A 16159-nucleotide genomic window follows, 5' to 3' on the forward strand; every position below is an offset into this window, starting at 1 on the left:
CTGTATTTCATTTCAAGCTCGATAGCTGTTATCGAGCTCGTGCGATATTCAAATTAATCGCTAGCGTGCATTTATCGGAAACTAACGCGCCGCCACATGGAACACGCTACCATCACTAATACACAGTGCAATCGAGTCGTTAAGCAAGGTTCCCATCTACGGGTTAATTTAGCCAAACTAGTTAGCTCTCGGGTCGAATATGATAAGCTTTCTGTTCATTGTGAATCGCGCGTTCAGCGGCACCAGCAGCACGTTAATGTCGCAAGCAGGTTCTGGCCCACGTCCACTTGTGCTCTGCGGACCCTCCGGTTCCGGCAAGAGCACATTGCTCAAGCGTCTATTTGCGGAATTTCCGGACAAATTTGGCTTCAGCGTGTCGCACACAACGCGCCATCCACGCGAAGGCGAACAGCATGGCGTACATTATTATTTCGTGAGTCGTTCGGACATGGAACGGGCCATTGCCAATGATGAGTTCATTGAAACGGCCGAATTTACGGGCAACATGTACGGCACCAGCAAACAGGCTGTGCGCGACATACAGAGCCAGGGACGTGTGTGCATACTGGACATCGAACAGAAGGGCGTGGAGCAGATCAAGAAAACCGATCTCAATCCCATACTGATCTTCAACAATCCACCGACCATCGCCGAACTGGAGCGCCGTCTGCTTAAACGCAACAGCGAAACGGCGGAGACGCTGCAGAAACGCCTCAAGGCGGCCGAGATGGAGATTGCCTATGGCCTGACGCCCGGTAACTTTCACAAGATCATCAACAATGTGGACATCGATGTCGCCTACATGGAGTTCCGTGACTTTGTCGTCGATGAGCTCAAAAAGCAGCAGGCTTTGGGCGTACACTTTAATTAGCTAAAGCTGCACAGGTGCTCCACGATTGCTACTCAAAAGGTATTTGGATGCCTCTCGATAATATTGACTAATGGCATTTATACTTATTTGTTCGACTTAATTTATTATATATACATATATAATTTTCCTCTCACTGCTACGTTGTGGAATCGTTGTCGTCGTCCTCGTCCTCGTTGTTGTTGTTGTTGTTGTTTAATTATAGGCAGAAAATGTGCTGCGGTGCGTGAACAATAAAGCAAACAGTTCAGACTTTTTGCAATTACAATTGAAGTATTTACTCGAAGAAAAGGTCAAAGAAGTTATCAATCAATTGACTGTGCCTCGACATCGGCGCACGCAATCGTGTAATAATGCTGTTCCCGTTCTTCCCGTCTGACCTTAACTGAAAACAACACGCACGCCCAGCCGCCAGTCCTGCTCCGAACCTTTGTTTTGTTGGCAATTGGGCATTACGTTTGATATGGATTGGTTTTATAATCGTGATGCAAATGGACGCGCGCTTGGTAGCTTGTGTTACCCGTTTGCATTCCATTGACACGATGCACCACACGGGCGGAACCATCCACCTTGGTGCGGCTATCCGGACTGCTCCACAGGCCCGCTATCGCCTCCAGTGCCAGCTCCGTTTCGTCATCCTTGTCGTCGTGCTCGGCGGACAGCGTCAGATCGATTTGGCGACGTTGTCGCAGAGCAGCTGGCGCAGCCGTAGCGCAGCCTATGGCCACGATTAGCATCAGCAGCAGACAGATGTTTAGCGCTCGCATGTTGAGAGTATACTGACGACATTGCGAGCTTGACATGAAACGTTCGACTCGGCTTATCGCAACGCGACTTAAATACAATCACAAGCTGATTTTGGCTTTTTTGTTTTTATTGAATACAATTCAAGTGTGTGAGACGATTGGAAAACAAACTAGTTGATTAGACTTTGGGCTCAAGGATTTGCGCTGGTGGCCAATCCCATTGCCTGGCTGGTGCCGGCTGCACCAGTTTCTCCCACGGCTTCCAGCCGAGCATTTTGCGCGCCAGGGTCAATTCGTTTTCGGCCTGCACGATCAGCTCCTCGACTTGGCCGCAGCCAACGGCCTTCTCCAGTGCACAAATATCCTTGTTCTGCAGCAAGCCAAAAGAAGAGTATAATGGAATTATATATGCTAACAGACTGGAGAACCTACCTGGGCGACGGCGTCGGCGCGCTCCTTGACCAGCTGCTCGGTGTATTTGCGATAGCTGGACTCCTGCGGCATTTTGGCAACGGCACGCAGAATCTTGCCGTAGAGTGCGCTCAGTGTGTGGTGTGGATTGGTGGCCACGGCCAGGCCGGTTAAGCCGGTGGACTGTAAGGATGCAGGCATTAAAACATTTTTTTGTATCACATTTTTGGCTCGAACAGCCGATGACATAACAATAACAAGTGCGCGGAGGGCACCTAATGTAATTGCTGGAAGGATGTCAACTGGCTTGGCTAGTTGGGCACTTACCGCTTTTAGTATTTTGGCCATATTGTTTACGGAAATTGTGCTATAATCGTGTCAAATTTGGCTAAAACCAACGGCAAAATGTTGCACAAAATCAACAGCCAGGGTTGAACAACAAATTCACTCAGCTGCACAGAGCTGTTATATTAACATCAAAATAGCCCGAGATCGCACTTTTGCAAACACAAGTTATCGATTGGCAGTTCGATAAATATTGGCGCCCATTGCATAAATTCAAACGCAGCCCAACTCGATGACTTTCAATTTATTTATCACAATGGCATAGAAATATAAAAATGGGAAAAGTGCTTTTGTAAAAATTGTGAGTATTTGCCTAAATATATAATTTCTAAAAGTTCTAATCGTAAATTGTGCGGCTACGTTGTCGTTGCGGGTGCTCGGTCAGCCACAGCAAAGGCCGATATTAAAACGTTCACAACTGTTACAATAAATATGCCAATGACTGTGTAATTATTAATTTTATTGGCACGACATATTTCCTGTTCGTTCCTGATATTGAACCTGCCGTTCCATATAAGTCCAACACCGACAGCTATCTGTAAGATATTGAGACGCACCCTCATAAATAAGTGCATTGCAAATTTGGCAATATGCAAATGAGAGGCACCTACCTGGAATATGATGCTCACCGATATGAACAATAGGCTGGGATAAAAATACGGATGCTGGTTACTGGTTTCCAGCACATAACGCAACTGATTTGCATTGGCCGACAGCAGGGCCAGATCCATCATGCCCTGGGCGAGCGTCTTCTTATGCTGATACGCATTCACATCCGGTATGGGCGTCTCCACGCCATTGATGTTCACAAAGCCGGTGCCATCATAGCCCGGATACCCGACGCTGCGACGTCGCCCGCCATTCGGCATGGGCATTGTGGCTCCACCATTACCAGCTCCATCGCCATTGCCTAGCAGGCCATCATCCACGCCGGTATTGACGCCATTCGCATATGGTCGTTCATCATCATCATCATCGATTTCGGGCACTGCAATTGAAATATGAGTTGAGATATTTACGAAGCAGGTGAGTTTCACGTTCTTACACAATTGTTTGTTACAGGCACAGGTGAATAAGTTTATAGACGAAGCAGTTTGGTTAGAGAACATTTAATTAAAGCGCACACACAGATTATGATTAATATCGAGTTAAGTTCATGAATGAAATGTTTACCCACCTGCTCGAGGTATGCGCACTTTACGTCCATCGATCTCATCATCCACGGCCTCATTGTGATTAACCTTTTAATGCCAAAAAAAAAAAAAATAAAAATGACCTTCATTAGATCAAGTACTTCTATTCAATATACATATGTAAGTGTGCATTTCTCTATGTTTACAAAGCTAATCAAATGCAAACCTATTTATTATGCACCACAGCTTCCGTCATGTTTGCTGATAAATGCATTTACATTAATAATCTTTTATTATTATTATGTATATGTGGTGCAAAAGCTGAACATAAAAATCCCAAGGCACGTTTTACAGTTTGATCCGTGACTAATCGGGGCTGTTTTTCCTGAACTGAATACTTTCCCAGAGTTGCATGATTAAGGAAACAATTGCAATTATCAACTAGTGTATATAATAAACAATTTGATTGACGTTTCAGTAGCCTATTCGTAAAGTCAACAAATTTTTACGTGTTTTTCCCGGGCAACGTTTGTTTTGGCAATTTGAACGTTTTTTTTTTCTGTTTATACCCTTTAAAAATGGGTAAATAGGGTATAATGTTTTTGTGCAAATGTATGTAACAGACTGAAGGAAGCATCTCCGGCCACTTCAAGTATATATATATTCTTGATCAGCATCAATATCCGAGTCGATCAAGCCATGTCCGTCCGTCTGCCCGTCCGTCCGTCTGTATGAACGCAAGAATATCAGAACCTATAAGAGCTAGAGAAATTATAGCTGTAGGTACTCCCAGTGGCCGCGCAAATCGAGTTTGTTTCCGATAATCGATAACTTACTCAGTTTCCAAGCTATCGACAAAAATCTATATCGATATACTATTTTTTGAGCAAATTGTGTGAATATCAAGAGCTAGAGTCACCAAACTTGATATGTTGCTTCTAGAATATTATGTATATATCAAGTATCTATCATTTTATACCTATCGCCACCTCCCCGCTAACACCGCAGACCTATAAATCAAGTTAATAACCCAACTTGTATAGCCCAGCAAGTTGGTGTTGGAATAAGCAGGGGTCAGGGTATTCCCTAGTCGGAAGCTCCCGACTAGAATCTCTTAGCTTGTTTTGCTCGCATGTAGATTTATGGAAACGGCAGATCGTAAAAACTTACTTGATTTTTCGCTGGAGTTTTGTCCGCGGACATCGTGTCCAAGTCGAGCGTAATATGCTGTGAGTTGCTCATTTTACAATTTTACAATTAATCTTACGCGTGTTTAATTGAGTCTGAAATGAATTTTAATGCGCTGCCAAGGCAAAATAAAGAATACAAAATGCTTTTTCTTTGTTTGCTTTATCCGTTATGCTGTCGTGTATCTATCAGAATTTATTTGATAATATCTCTTCAAGCGAAAATTCGTGCGCGCATCACAACCGCCTGGCACGCTATTGGCCGAACAACTGGCCCCAACTAACGGACCCAGACCCAGACGCAGATCTCAAACCAAGATGAAATCGCGCTGCTTAACTCTCTCGCGCGCGCTCTCTCTCTCTCTCACTTTATGTTGTTGCTTTTGAATGTCCAGTTTAATAACAGCCTGTAATACACTCAAAGAAAAAAGCTCTCTCGCTCGCTCCCCTCTCTCTCTCTCTCTCGCAAATTTAGATAGTCAGCACACATTAACACGCTAAATGCATGTCGCCAAAGAAATGCTAACTTTTAGAATGAATGTTTATAGTACATATATGTATATATATAATTGTTTTCGCAGAATAAATGTTTGTATAATGCACGCAGTTTGCGTGTCATGGCGTTCTATGTGAAAATATAAAATTCACGGGAATGGGAAATTTGGGTATGTCAATGAGTTAGTCATCCGTTGGGGACCTACAGCCAGTGTCGTTGAGGATGCCAAAACAGATTGCCAAGTTCAACGTCACAATGCCAATGAAAGCCAAAACGAAAATAAACACACATTTTGTGTTCTTTTGGTACGCAAAACCGGTCTGGAAAGCGTATGTATGTGTGCTTGCCGGATTTAATGCTGAAGAAAGCTAAATAATGTATGTATATGTGATAATGGCAAAGTACAGCCGATTTATTGAATAACTGTAACTATTCATTTTATTTTAATTTTATTTAAATATATAGACAAGTGAGCATAACGGCTGCTTAGATTCTACTTAATCGATAGCTACAATCAACTATCGCTGTCTTATTAATATCGATATATTGAGAATTACACTGTTGCGCAGTATCGTTAACACGTTTTGGTTAGTTTGCCATCGCTAGCAATTGAATCACTTGCCAAGTGATGCGATCGCACAAATATAAGCTGGTATTTCACACAAAATATGCCATTCGCAGTCAAGAAGTTGCGCGGTAATAAGTAATAAAAGAAAATGGCAGCAGCTAACGATAATAATGCAAACCAACAAGGAGCCTTGGTGGCAGCAAACGATAATAATGAAAACCAACAAACTATACGCGAGGTGCAACAATCTTTTGCTGCATCACTTGGATATTTCAATGAAACTATTTGGGACCTGTGAGTAGTGCGCCTAAGTGATTAATATTAATGCATATCAACGTCTGTTAATCATGAAATTATGTAATTAAAGCTTATCGCACGAGCAAGCCAATATTTTGAAGGCAAAAATCAAGAATATAATACCTGATCCTAAAATAGCTGCGGATGTGGCTGATGATGCTAAGAAAAAATTGGAAAAACAATGTCGGGCGAATGAACATATGCGGGAAACATTGTTCAATAGCATTTGGGAGCAGCGTAAGTAAATATTGTAAAGTCTTGAGCTCTAGATCAATTGATTTAATCTGTGTGATTCATTCAGGTAAATACACCAATCGCCAATCGCTTACATCGATCTTCTATGTGATGGTTGCGACCGATACAACCGATCTGAAATTTGCAGAGTACTCCAAATCTTGGTCCTGCCATCCAGTGTTCCGGGCACGGCGTTGCGTTTGTAAGTTCTCCCCCCTAAATAGATCTATGTGTTTTGGTAAAGTCTCTGCTTACAGCTGATCGCAATGGATACAACAGCCGCGATTGCTGCATGATCTTTGTGGATGAGAAGGGTCGTGTGTATCAGAACTGGAAGGCGTATTTGGCCAACAATGAGTTGCCGGCGGGAATTATGGTTGCTCCAAGCCGAGGCGTTTACACTCTGGATGGAAACATTGTGAACCTGGAAACATGCAGTACGCCGGCAGCGTCGGCAAAGCGCAAAGTTCTTGGCGTACTCGATGTGACCACGGCAATTGGTGGATTGGGTGCGGCTTGTGTGCCAATTGCGGCGGTCTTAACACTGCCTGTCGCCGCGCCCGTTATGGCTGTGGCTGGTGCCGTCGGGCTGGGCTGTGCCGGCTATGCAACGGCTCGCTCTGGCGCACAGCTGGTCGATCGCAGCATTCACAATCAGTCAATCAATGTAACAGATCGCACGGCGCGCAATCATTGGCTGGGCGTGATTGCCGGCGCTGTCGGACTTGGTGCAGCAGGAGCTACAAGTGCCATGACAGTGGCCACAAGCGCTGGTCGGGAAGTGGGCGTCGTAAGTGTAGCCCAAAGGCATAGTCCAACACTAGCCTAATTCCGATTTGCTTTACAGATTACCCAGATGACTGTCAATGGCATGAACATCACCACCATTATGGTATCCGGCACGGGTTTGGCCAACGGCGTAGTTGAATTGATTTTGGTAATATCTATTATTATTTAAATAAGCTGCCCAGTTACATAAGAGACTCTTGCAGAAATACCAGGATGGTGACGATATTTCTGCCATGGATGCACTGCAGCTCTCCGCCTCGCTGGTGCTGTTCACCCACAGCGTCTACAATTTTAAACTGGCATCGACCATTATCAGCGAGACCACCAATAGCAAAATAGGCACTTATCGCGACACTCTGAGCAATCGACAACGGTACACTATCTAAACTATTGCTTATCTAGCCTTGTGAAGGCTTCTATAAATTTGCCATGTCCATCTGTCTGTCATGGGAAATAAGTAATATAAATGTACTTTAGATGGGGTTCACTTCTGCAAGGGTATTTCATTTTCGGCCAGCCGAAAAGAAACTTTTCGTTCTTGTTTTACGACTTGTTATTGCATGTTCTTTGCAGACGCATGTTCGACAAGATATCCAAGGAGACGATACGCACTAGGGGTGCCACCAGAGGCAAGCTGGATATCATACGCAATGTGAATGAAATGCCATCACGGCAGGAGTTCAATGATCTTTACAAGATCAACAGGCAATTGAATGAGAAAGGCATACGTCCCACCTTTGACTCAAACGGAAATGGCATAGTGTTGAACGATCAGGTCAAAACTAGCGGAGCCGAGTTGCGTGCCAGCTTGCAGCACAAAGTGGGTCCCGATGTACTTGGTCAGGTGACGCAGCCAATACCGGAAAGCTATAATGTGGGCGGCAACAATGGCAGGCGGTTTACGGCACCAGCTCGGCTACTGGCACCGAATCCCACATTGGTGGATCAGACGGATATGACGAACAGAAACTATGCTGAAGGCGTCAATGTGCTAAGGCTCAGCAGCCTTATGATTAATGGTGTATCATTGGTGCTCTCCAAATATGGATCATCCATTTTTGAGCATATCGTCAATGCGGAGAGTTTCGAAACGACGCTGCTCTCCTTGGCTGACAACTTTCCTGAGGATGTGATGCTTTTTGCACTGAATATGACAGAAATATTCATGGACAATCTTTGGGAAGAGCTACATGAGCAGCTGCAGTTCTATCTTAGCTCAGAATCGGTGCTATATAGAATTGGTATACATATTTTGGATAAATATTCGGGGCTCAACGCAATGCAGCTATCGGATATGTTTTCCGACATATTGGTCGCTGTCAAGGAATACTATTTGTCACTAAACCCGAATCGTTTTAGGGAAATGCTAACAAAATGCAAAGAATGCAGTGGCTACTATGAAATATGTGATTTATAAATTGGATATATGTGCTTTACAAATTTAAGAAACGCGTCACAAGGTGGAATGCACAAAAAAAAAACAATCATACTCAAAATATCAATTTTGTATTTTTCTTATTGATAATCTGTTCGTTATGAACGCTCGACAAACATCATCTGTACCAAATCACAACGCGAACAACGATCGGAGTACGCCTACATCTAAAGCACAAGCACCTCAACTTAAATGGATGATCCAAAGGGATCGAGCAAAACGTTGACCAAGTTACCTTAGCTTTTAATTTACCCGACCAAGTGCGGCGCATTATCAGTGAGACGAGCAATAATAGGATAGCTAGGCGATAAGAGCGAGATGCCCAGCAACCAATGGCGTTTCACGCTCCAAACCTTTCACGAGATCAGTAGCAGCAGCAAGATCAACAGGCAATTGAATAAGGAAAGCGAAAGTTTCACCTGCACAGTGTTGAGCTACCACCAGGTGAAGCCCCTGTTGTACGCCACTTTACAGCATAATCTGGATGCTAAAGTACTCGCAGCCAATACGGGCTCGGCCTATTCCAGCTCGGCTGATGGCATCGGTACGCGCGCATTGGTGGATCAGGTGAGTACGCCAAGTCTGATAAGGTTCAACAGCAGGTGAGTTATGATAAGATAAGATAAGAGGTAATTGACGGGTGGAGGCTGTGATGTATTGCATGATGCTGAATTTGAGAAGAATTTTGAAACGCGCTGTTTTTATACTCTTGCAGAGAGTATTATAGTTTTGTCGTGAAATGTGTAACGCATAGAAGGAGACATCTCCGACCCCATATAGTATATATATTCTTAATCAGCATCAACAGCCGAGTCGATCTAGCCAGGTCCGTCTTTCCGTCTGTCTGTTTCTATGCGAACTATTCCCTCAGTTTTAAAGCTATCTTAATGAAACTTTGCAGAACTCCCTCTTTCTGTTGCACGCAGCACATATGTGAGAACCAGCTGGATCGAACCACTATATCATATAGCTGCCATAGGAACGATCGGTCGAAAATTAAGTTTTTGTATGAAAAAAGATTTTGTTTTTCAAGATATCTTGTCCAAACTCGGCATTTATTAGTTTAACTTTACTCCTCATATATGTGCAAAATCCTATTAAGATCGGACCACTATATCATATAGCTGCCTTAGAAACGATCGGTCGAAAATTAAGTTGTATGAAAAAACATTTTGTTTATCAAGATATCTTGACCAAACTCGGCATTTACTATTTTCCCGGTACTTCTTAGATAGGGGCAAAGCACTATGAGCATTATGAAAAGGTTGGGTCAGCAAGGGTATTAGATCTTTGGCGTGCCGATCTTCGGTCCTTCTTCCTCGATTTAACAATATTTTGAATGAATTTATCTGATTTTTAAATGGGAACTTTAGAGACGAGGAACAAAGTAGAAAACATAATCAACACAAGATAAATTTGAAATAAATATTGAATTTATCAATTTCGTATATATTTGTCGTACATAAACTAATCGTATTTAAATAAAACTTAAAAGCAAAATACATGAGCGCCAAGCTGAAACACACACAAAAACACATCAATTAGTGGCAATTAATTAATTACTTCTTACGATATTCTCGAACGATCGGACCGGTCTAGCTCATTAACTATAACTATAGGAACAAAATAGGCGAAATTATTGAATTGAATTTTTGTTTGTTTGTCTCACTTAAAATCAGTTTCATGCGCTGGAAAATTGTTTATACTTGCTTTTCTTTTATTATTTCACGAAACACAGACAAAGATCCAAAATATATGTTTATATATATATATATATATATATATGTATATATATATAGGTATGTATATGTTTGCATGTTTTTGTATGAGTTCTCTTTTTTGTAGCTTGGGTTGGTTTTCTTCTCTTGAGATGCATTGAGGGCATCCCGTCGTATGCCTGATCTTAGTTCAGTGTATGGGTATGCGTGTGTGTGTGTGTGTGTGGGTGTGTGTGTGTGTACGGGTGTGTGTGGGTGTGTGTGTGTGTACGGGTGTGTGTGGGTGTGCATGTTGTGTGCGTTGGCGTCGTTTCGGTTAGCTATATTTTAGACACGCGACAATTGCTGCAGCAAATTGCACGGCCAGAATGCCTCGATGCGCTCCTTGAGCAACTGTATCGGATACAATATCCAGGTAAGTACGGTCTGTGCCAGCAGGCCCATGGGCTCCGGATATTGATGCGTGAGCAGGGCCAATAGGGCGGTGAAGGAGCACAGGCCCGCCGTGAAGAGTATAAAGAAGGGCAACTCCTTTTTCGGATAGACGGATACCTCATGAAAGGCCGGCAGAAGTTCACGATCGGCGCACTCGGTGCACGTCGGATATGGATAGAAGAGATGTCCGCGCTCTAACGGATATGGCAGCATACGGAATGTGCCCTCCCAAGTGCAGTGCAATAGATTCAGTGCACCCTCGACCTGTTTCCAGTGCTTTAGATGGAAGAATGCATAGGCCAAGGCCTCGGAATCGCCACGCTTCAGTATATGCTCTGGCGGCAGAATTAAGGGCTTTGTTTCCAGCAAATACTTGGGCACATGCGGATTGAATTCAACAGCCCGATGTATGGCCTCAACGGCGCTCATCTCGGCCGGACTTAGGCCACGCTTCGATGCAATGTCCGGCGAGAATTTGTCAGCGACGGCGCGTGCCTTGAGCAGCGCGGCCGTATAACAAATGGTCGCCGATTTCGGCAGCGAGATGTCATCGTATTTGGCCAGTATTGCATGGCAATCGGCGTAGGCCTGCATCTCCAGCAGTGTCTCGATGAGATTCTCGTGTATGTTAAGCACGCTCATTATCGAGGGTATTTCCTTGGTGAGATCGCGAAACATTTTGGCCGCCTCCTTGAGCTTGCCCAGCTTTCGGGCGCACATGGCCAGGCGGCGTTTAATGTAGATCAGGACATTTGTGTCGCGCCGGTGCACCCCGTCGGCTATGGCGCCCTGGTGCTGTGTTGCCTGCGATTTGCGATAATTAATTTCGGCCACCTTCAGTGCCGTCTTGAGTATTTTCTCGGCCTCCACTATGGTCATGGCCTCCTCCTCGGCGAGCAGTATATATGCCGGTGCGCATTCGGCATTGATCTCGAGCGCATTGTGTGCGGATTTGATGCGTTGCATGGGATTGCGTTCACGCCACGCTGTCTGCATTATTTCATACTCCTCCTTGCGTGCATCACCCTCGCAGGTGAAGAACGTCTGATGGTCCTGGGCGCTCAGGTTCATATCGTAATAGGTGAGCGGCTCTTTGCTGGTTGCCCAGAAGAAGCGCTGGTATTCGGCGCCACGAAACAGATTCAACGGATTGCGCCATACCTTGCATTCGGGTGTTCCGGTTGAGGTGGTCGAATTGCCGCCTCCGCCTGCTCCGTTCCCGCCACCGCCGCCGTTCCCACCGCCACTGCTGCTGCTGCTGGAGCCGCTGCTGGTGCTGCTGCCGCTGCCATTGTCTGATTGTGCATCGTTTCCATTGATCCAGGGGCTAATGTGATTGATCGATACTTGTTCTGCAAATTTGACAATTGGGGGGTAAAAACTCGAAACTGCCAACAAGAGCAAAACTTACCAATAAATGAGGTGCCGTATTTGCGAAAATACCACCATTCGAAAATCAGTATGAGGCCCGATATTAAGCTCGAGGTGCCTGTGAGCGCTACATAAAACTTTGGCGTCAATGTGCTCAGAAACATTGACGAGTCCCACATCCTGTCGCAGCCACCACTTTGGGCCAAATTGTGTATTTTGCTTTTTGGCTTTGGTTGTTGTTGTTGTTGTTGTTGCCGCCACGACCGAGCGGTATTCAGGGATTGTCGCTAATGTTAGAATAGCTGCTTGTCTTGCCGTCGGTCTAGTGCTTGCTCTTTGAGCAGCTAATTTTATTTTAACTGACGTGAAAATAAACAAATTGCCCTCTTATCAGCGTTTATCCTGCTGCAGATGAGACTTTTTTTCTATAAAGTATTCATCGGAGTAGTGTGGGGGGTAGAGATTCGAGCTGTCAAACCATATCGATGCTATCAATCGATATATTACGAAAGTGAGTACCAATCGTTACTTGCTACACCATGCGATATTATGTGTATCGCGTACGAGTATTCATTAGTTCTTGTCATGCTCATCACTATAAAATGGCCGCTGTTGCAGCAAGTGCATGAAAAATTGTATATAAAAACTTATTCAAGTGCATAGGAATTTCAACTTTAAAGTGCATTTTTATAAAAAGTTAACCAATTCAAAGGCACCCGGGATATGGCCGAAGTTGGTGTAATAGAATTAGATGCACAGCAAAAGCCCAAAGCGGCAGCATCGGAAACAAACAGCATCGAAGCAGAAGAAGCAGAAAAAGCGGTCGCATCAGAACCCAAACATGAGGAAAAGAAAATATCCAGCGACGATTCACTGGCCCACGAGCCTAAAATCGAAAAGCTCGATGAGCTGTGCTCATTGGAGCAGGAAATAGCTAAAATGCATAACATACAGCATGGCACAGAGTCTGGCCAAGAGGAAGAGGAGACGACACCGCTGCTAAACGCCCCGGCTGGCAGCACAGCCGAAAACGGCAATGGGAGCAGCAATGATGCACTGATCATGGACGAGCTAACAACCACAAAGCGTTGCACTCCGGTCAACAAGGCGCATGTCAAGGAAGAGCCGGTAACAGCAGCCGCATTGGAAGAAGCCGATCTGATAGCACTGCTCAAGGGCACCGATCAGGAACAGGAGCACTCAGTTCAGCCAGCGGCAAGTGAACAAAAGTCCAACATTGAGCTGACACTAGCCAAGCTGGACAATGTGGGCGTCACAATTGAGGGTGAGGGGCAATACGAGATCATGGAAATCGATGACGGTGACAATGTGAGCGGGCCCAGTCCAGAACTGACGGCAACAGTTAACAGTAGTCCGACTGCCCCAAAGACTGGCTTAAAGTTTACTGGCAAATCGAAGCTGTCGCCGGAGCAGGCACGTGCCGTGGCACTCGAGCAAATGGCTAATCTGACGGCACAGAAATCGCGGCGCAAAGACCCAGCGGCAGCGACGGCTAAGCAGCAACAGCAACAACCGCTGGACATTATCAGCTCGCTGAACGATGACTGGAACGAGTACGACAGCGGCAGTGACACTGCCTCCAATTCCAAAGCAATACACGCCACAAAGAAGCCGTTCATCAAGAAGCCGAAGCCAGTCATCGAGGCGCCGCTGATGGTGGGCAGCGTTAAGGTAATGCTGAAATCCGTCAGCCAAAAACCAGTGGAGAAGCCCAAACCTGCTGCTGAGCAGCCCAGCAGCAATTCGGAAACCACTGGTGAGCATTATATATACAGATAATATGGATAAATCCTAAATCGAATGCACATTTTGCAGGTTTCAAGCGTACGCGCATTATAAAGCGCAAAATTATTTGGGATCCAGATGTGCCTGAAACGCAAAAGTCCTTTGCGCAATATGCAAGTGCGAAGCCCAACGCGACCGCAGCTGCAAAAGCAACAACAAGCGTACCAGCTCCGCAAGCAACAATCGCAGCCACAGCAGCAACAACTACAACAACAATAACAACAATAACAAAGACAAGCAACGCGGAAACAGCGCCCAAAAAGCCTCGACCATCTACACCCAAAGAGACACCGAAGGCGGCTGTCAAACGCTCCGCAACACCAGCAAAACTTACAGAATCGAATGCGATGACATCGCCGCCCAAGCGTCGCTCTCAGACACCGAATGTGCCAAATGGTGCCGGCAGCTTGACCAAAAAGAAGAAGGTCAGCGAAATTGATCGCCTGATGGGTGACGAGGGTGCCGCCAATATGATGCAAGCTGTCGAGCGTGAACAGCGAGAGTTGAGCGGCGGCGAGGCAGCCAATAAGCCGCTGATGCGCAAGCGGGCACTCACCATAACAGGAAGGGTAAGCTAAGGAACCCCCAACAATAACAAGTGTAGTATCTCAATATTTGTTTTGGTTTGTAGCTACAGAAAGCAGCGGTAGCCAATGCAGTTGAGGTTGCAGCAGCGCCCACGAAAAAAGAGAGCCCACCCAAAGCCGGCAAGCGTGCGACAACAAACAGTGCAGCTGCCGTGGATGCTGTGTTCACCAAGGGCACGAAGCCGCGTGCATCTGATTCCTGGGATTATGTTTACAAGCAACGGGCCAGCGAGGAGTCTATGATTATGCGTCGACGCTCCAATAGCTCGTACTCCAGTAACGCGTCTGTCAACCGACTGTCGCTGGACAATAAGCCCGGCACAGTGGCCAATCTGTCGGATGATGCCTCAGATGCGTCTGCGATGGATCCGTCGTTTATATTCTTGAAACCTGAAAACAAAGCCAACCAAAGAAGCGATGGCAGTGCACCGCAAACGCTGGCCAATGATTTTAAACGTGGCGGACTGCAGCTCAAAGAGGTAAAGGTAGCCAATATGGAGCTGGTGACGCTGCACAAGCTGGAGAAGGTTGCGCAATTAGTTATCAACACGCAGCTCTCGAAAACGGGCTACACATACAAATTGCAGTTGTTGCAAAAACTCACCGAAATGCTAAACAAATTGGCCAAAAGCAACGATTGCAACACGGTGCTACTGAGCGTGCAGGGACAACAATTCTGTCAGGGCATCGATTGCCAGGAGCTGGTGGCAGCCACGCCGGAGAAGCGCAAAAGTGGCGCCACGCAATTGGCCTTAGTTTTAAAGTGAGTGAGCACTTGGCATTTCTGAAGTCTACTAAATTTCTAACCGATAAACTGTTTCTCTCAGAACATATCTACGCACCTTGGCTACATTCCCCAAGCCCCTGGTGGCTGGCATTGTGGGAAACCTGAAGAATCTGGGCGTTATGCAGTTGCCATTGTTTGACTACGTGCTGGCCGCCGATGATTGCTGCTTTGAGACGAATTACGCCAAGCTTGGCCAGTTGCCGGAGGGCTATGCCTTTTGGCTCAAACACCAGAAGGTCTCCACCCAACTGGTAGGCCAGCCCATGCACATATGTTTGCCATACTTATTTTAACTTCTCTTCTTTGCTAGCAAACGCGTTTGTTTTTGCTGGGCGAGCGTCTGCACGCATCCGATGTGGTCGATTCACCCAGCAGCTTCATCGACAAGCTGTGCAAGTCGCGCACTGTCAACGATGAGGCTCTGGCGGTTGCCAAACTTATTTCCAGCACCACAGCCGATGTAAGTTAAACCATGTGACCATTTTCTGATCCGTCCTAATATTCTCGCATTTATTGTCTGTGCAGCATTATCGAGCACTCAAGAAGCTAAATCAAACGGGCAACACGGCGTCACTGCAGCGCCTGGAGGCTGAGTTTAAGATTATAACCGATCAGTGGTCATCGGCCAATTTTCAGGCCAGCTACAAACGTTATGTTAACGATGTGGAATTTTAAGAAGTTGTTAAGCTCCTGAACTTACCATGCACTTGTGGTAGTTAGTTCTTTTAGAAAGAAAAAATATAAACTGCGAAATGTCGCAACACGTTCGAGAAGGTTGCTCATTTGGTACACCCCTATAAAAGTTAAGCTATATTTAATTTGAATGAGTAACGCATCCAAGGAGACATCAGCAGATTTGGTCGGAGATTACAAGAGCTAAAGTCACCAAAAATGGCAAAAAGCATACACAGATCGTAAGTGTTTCACTTTAATAATACTTTTCCCC

The 16159-nt window shown here is 45.4% G+C and overlaps 7 protein-coding genes across 9 annotated transcripts; 3 read left to right on the plus strand and 4 right to left on the minus strand.

Annotated features, from left to right (window-relative positions):
* The first annotated feature begins 114 nt into the window (after positions 1-114).
* On the plus strand, positions 115-1136 carry LOC6624158 (guanylate kinase). Its single transcript, XM_002046240.4, has one exon. The coding sequence runs from the start codon at positions 200-202 to the stop codon at positions 869-871; it is 672 nt and encodes a 223-aa protein (XP_002046276.1). The 5' UTR covers positions 115-199; the 3' UTR covers positions 872-1136.
* LOC6624067 (uncharacterized) lies at positions 1122-1675 on the minus strand. Its single transcript, XM_002046241.4, has 2 exons — positions 1389-1675; positions 1122-1296 (listed from the first exon to the last, which is right to left on the minus strand). Exons 1-2 carry the CDS (start codon positions 1669-1671, stop codon positions 1250-1252), a joined length of 330 nt encoding a protein of 109 aa, XP_002046277.2. The 5' UTR covers positions 1672-1675; the 3' UTR covers positions 1122-1249.
* A 49-nt stretch (positions 1676-1724) lies between these two features.
* ND-13B (NADH dehydrogenase (ubiquinone) subunit ND-13B) lies at positions 1725-2512 on the minus strand. The gene is made up of 3 exons (XM_002046242.4): positions 2353-2512; positions 2047-2208; positions 1725-1984 (listed from the first exon to the last, which is right to left on the minus strand). The coding sequence occupies exons 1-3, from the start codon at positions 2371-2373 to the stop codon at positions 1793-1795; spliced, it is 375 nt and encodes a 124-aa protein (XP_002046278.1). The 5' UTR covers positions 2374-2512; the 3' UTR covers positions 1725-1792.
* Positions 2513-2598: 86 nt separating this feature from the next.
* On the minus strand, positions 2599-4971 carry NijA (Ninjurin A). Of its 2 annotated transcripts, none has more exons than XM_015175511.3 (4): positions 4674-4971; positions 3548-3611; positions 2982-3280; positions 2599-2906 (listed from the first exon to the last, which is right to left on the minus strand). In XM_015175511.3, exons 1-4 carry the CDS (start codon positions 4743-4745, stop codon positions 2727-2729), a joined length of 615 nt encoding a protein of 204 aa, XP_015030997.1. In that variant the 5' UTR covers positions 4746-4971; the 3' UTR covers positions 2599-2726. The 2 variants fall into 2 exon arrangements, with proteins under 2 accessions (XP_015030997.1, XP_002046279.1); XM_002046243.4 differs by having other exon boundaries at positions 2982-3358; positions 4674-4969.
* A 793-nt stretch (positions 4972-5764) lies between these two features.
* On the plus strand, positions 5765-12015 carry pst (pastrel). The gene is made up of 7 exons (XM_002046244.4): positions 5765-6048; positions 6122-6288; positions 6353-6487; positions 6543-7075; positions 7133-7222; positions 7278-7447; positions 7648-12015. Exons 1-7 carry the CDS (start codon positions 5903-5905, stop codon positions 8489-8491), a joined length of 2085 nt encoding a protein of 694 aa, XP_002046280.1. The 5' UTR covers positions 5765-5902; the 3' UTR covers positions 8492-12015.
* LOC6624088 (protein ST7 homolog) lies at positions 9925-12488 on the minus strand. The gene is made up of 2 exons (XM_002046246.4): positions 12074-12488; positions 9925-12014 (listed from the first exon to the last, which is right to left on the minus strand). The coding sequence occupies exons 1-2, from the start codon at positions 12210-12212 to the stop codon at positions 10555-10557; spliced, it is 1599 nt and encodes a 532-aa protein (XP_002046282.1). The 5' UTR covers positions 12213-12488; the 3' UTR covers positions 9925-10554.
* A 130-nt stretch (positions 12489-12618) lies between these two features.
* HIPP1 (HP1 and insulator partner protein 1) lies at positions 12619-16015 on the plus strand. Of its 2 annotated transcripts, none has more exons than XM_002046247.4 (6): positions 12619-13810; positions 13870-14408; positions 14471-15189; positions 15254-15464; positions 15524-15673; positions 15739-16015. In XM_002046247.4, exons 1-6 carry the CDS (start codon positions 12757-12759, stop codon positions 15886-15888), a joined length of 2823 nt encoding a protein of 940 aa, XP_002046283.1. In that variant the 5' UTR covers positions 12619-12756; the 3' UTR covers positions 15889-16015. The 2 variants fall into 2 exon arrangements, with proteins under 2 accessions (XP_002046283.1, XP_015031072.1); XM_015175586.3 differs by having other exon boundaries at positions 14477-15189.
* The last annotated feature ends 144 nt before the right edge of the window (positions 16016-16159 follow it).

The sequence above is a fragment of the Drosophila virilis genome, chromosome 3 (assembly GCF_030788295.1).
Source record: "Drosophila virilis strain 15010-1051.87 chromosome 3, Dvir_AGI_RSII-ME, whole genome shotgun sequence".
Taxonomy (NCBI): Eukaryota; Metazoa; Arthropoda; class Insecta; order Diptera; family Drosophilidae; genus Drosophila; species Drosophila virilis.

What these genes read in the sequence shown, in the direction of transcription:
- LOC6624158 (XM_002046240.4), top strand. Translation starts at nt 200, where the DNA reads ATGATAAGCTTTCTGTTCATTGTGAATCGCGCGTTCAGCGGCACCAGC.
- LOC6624067 (XM_002046241.4), bottom strand. Translation starts at nt 1,671, where the DNA reads ATGTCAAGCTCGCAATGTCGTCAGTATACTCTCAACATGCGAGCGCTA. An exon ending in TGTCAATGGAATGCAAACGG is followed by an intron (nt 1,297 to 1,388) that starts GTAACACAAGCT and finishes AACAAAACAAAG; the next exon opens with GTTCGGAGCAGGACTGGCGG.
- ND-13B (XM_002046242.4), bottom strand. Translation starts at nt 2,373, where the DNA reads ATGGCCAAAATACTAAAAGCG. An exon ending in TGGCCAAAATACTAAAAGCG is followed by an intron (nt 2,209 to 2,352) that starts GTAAGTGCCCAA and finishes GCATCCTTACAG; the next exon opens with TCCACCGGCTTAACCGGCCT. An exon ending in GCGCCGACGCCGTCGCCCAG is followed by an intron (nt 1,985 to 2,046) that starts GTAGGTTCTCCA and finishes GGCTTGCTGCAG; the next exon opens with AACAAGGATATTTGTGCACT.
- NijA (XM_002046243.4), bottom strand. Translation starts at nt 4,745, where the DNA reads ATGAGCAACTCACAGCATATTACGCTCGACTTGGACACGATGTCCGCG. An exon ending in AAACTCCAGCGAAAAATCAA is followed by an intron (nt 3,612 to 4,673) that starts GTAAGTTTTTAC and finishes TGGCATTAAAAG; the next exon opens with GTTAATCACAATGAGGCCGT. An exon ending in CGGTGAGCATCATATTCCAG is followed by an intron (nt 2,907 to 2,981) that starts GTAGGTGCCTCT and finishes AATATCTTACAG; the next exon opens with ATAGCTGTCGGTGTTGGACT.
- pst (XM_002046244.4), top strand. Translation starts at nt 5,903, where the DNA reads ATGGCAGCAGCTAACGATAATAATGCAAACCAACAAGGAGCCTTGGTG. An exon ending in AATGAAACTATTTGGGACCT is followed by an intron (nt 6,049 to 6,121) that starts GTGAGTAGTGCG and finishes ATGTAATTAAAG; the next exon opens with CTTATCGCACGAGCAAGCCA. An exon ending in ACTCTGAGCAATCGACAACG is followed by an intron (nt 7,448 to 7,647) that starts GTACACTATCTA and finishes TGTTCTTTGCAG; the next exon opens with ACGCATGTTCGACAAGATAT.
- LOC6624088 (XM_002046246.4), bottom strand. Translation starts at nt 12,212, where the DNA reads ATGTGGGACTCGTCAATGTTTCTGAGCACATTGACGCCAAAGTTTTAT. An exon ending in ATACGGCACCTCATTTATTG is followed by an intron (nt 12,015 to 12,073) that starts GTAAGTTTTGCT and finishes TCAAATTTGCAG; the next exon opens with AACAAGTATCGATCAATCAC.
- HIPP1 (XM_002046247.4), top strand. Translation starts at nt 12,757, where the DNA reads ATGGCCGAAGTTGGTGTAATAGAATTAGATGCACAGCAAAAGCCCAAA. An exon ending in CAGCAATTCGGAAACCACTG is followed by an intron (nt 13,811 to 13,869) that starts GTGAGCATTATA and finishes CACATTTTGCAG; the next exon opens with GTTTCAAGCGTACGCGCATT. An exon ending in CAATTGGCCTTAGTTTTAAA is followed by an intron (nt 15,190 to 15,253) that starts GTGAGTGAGCAC and finishes TGTTTCTCTCAG; the next exon opens with AACATATCTACGCACCTTGG.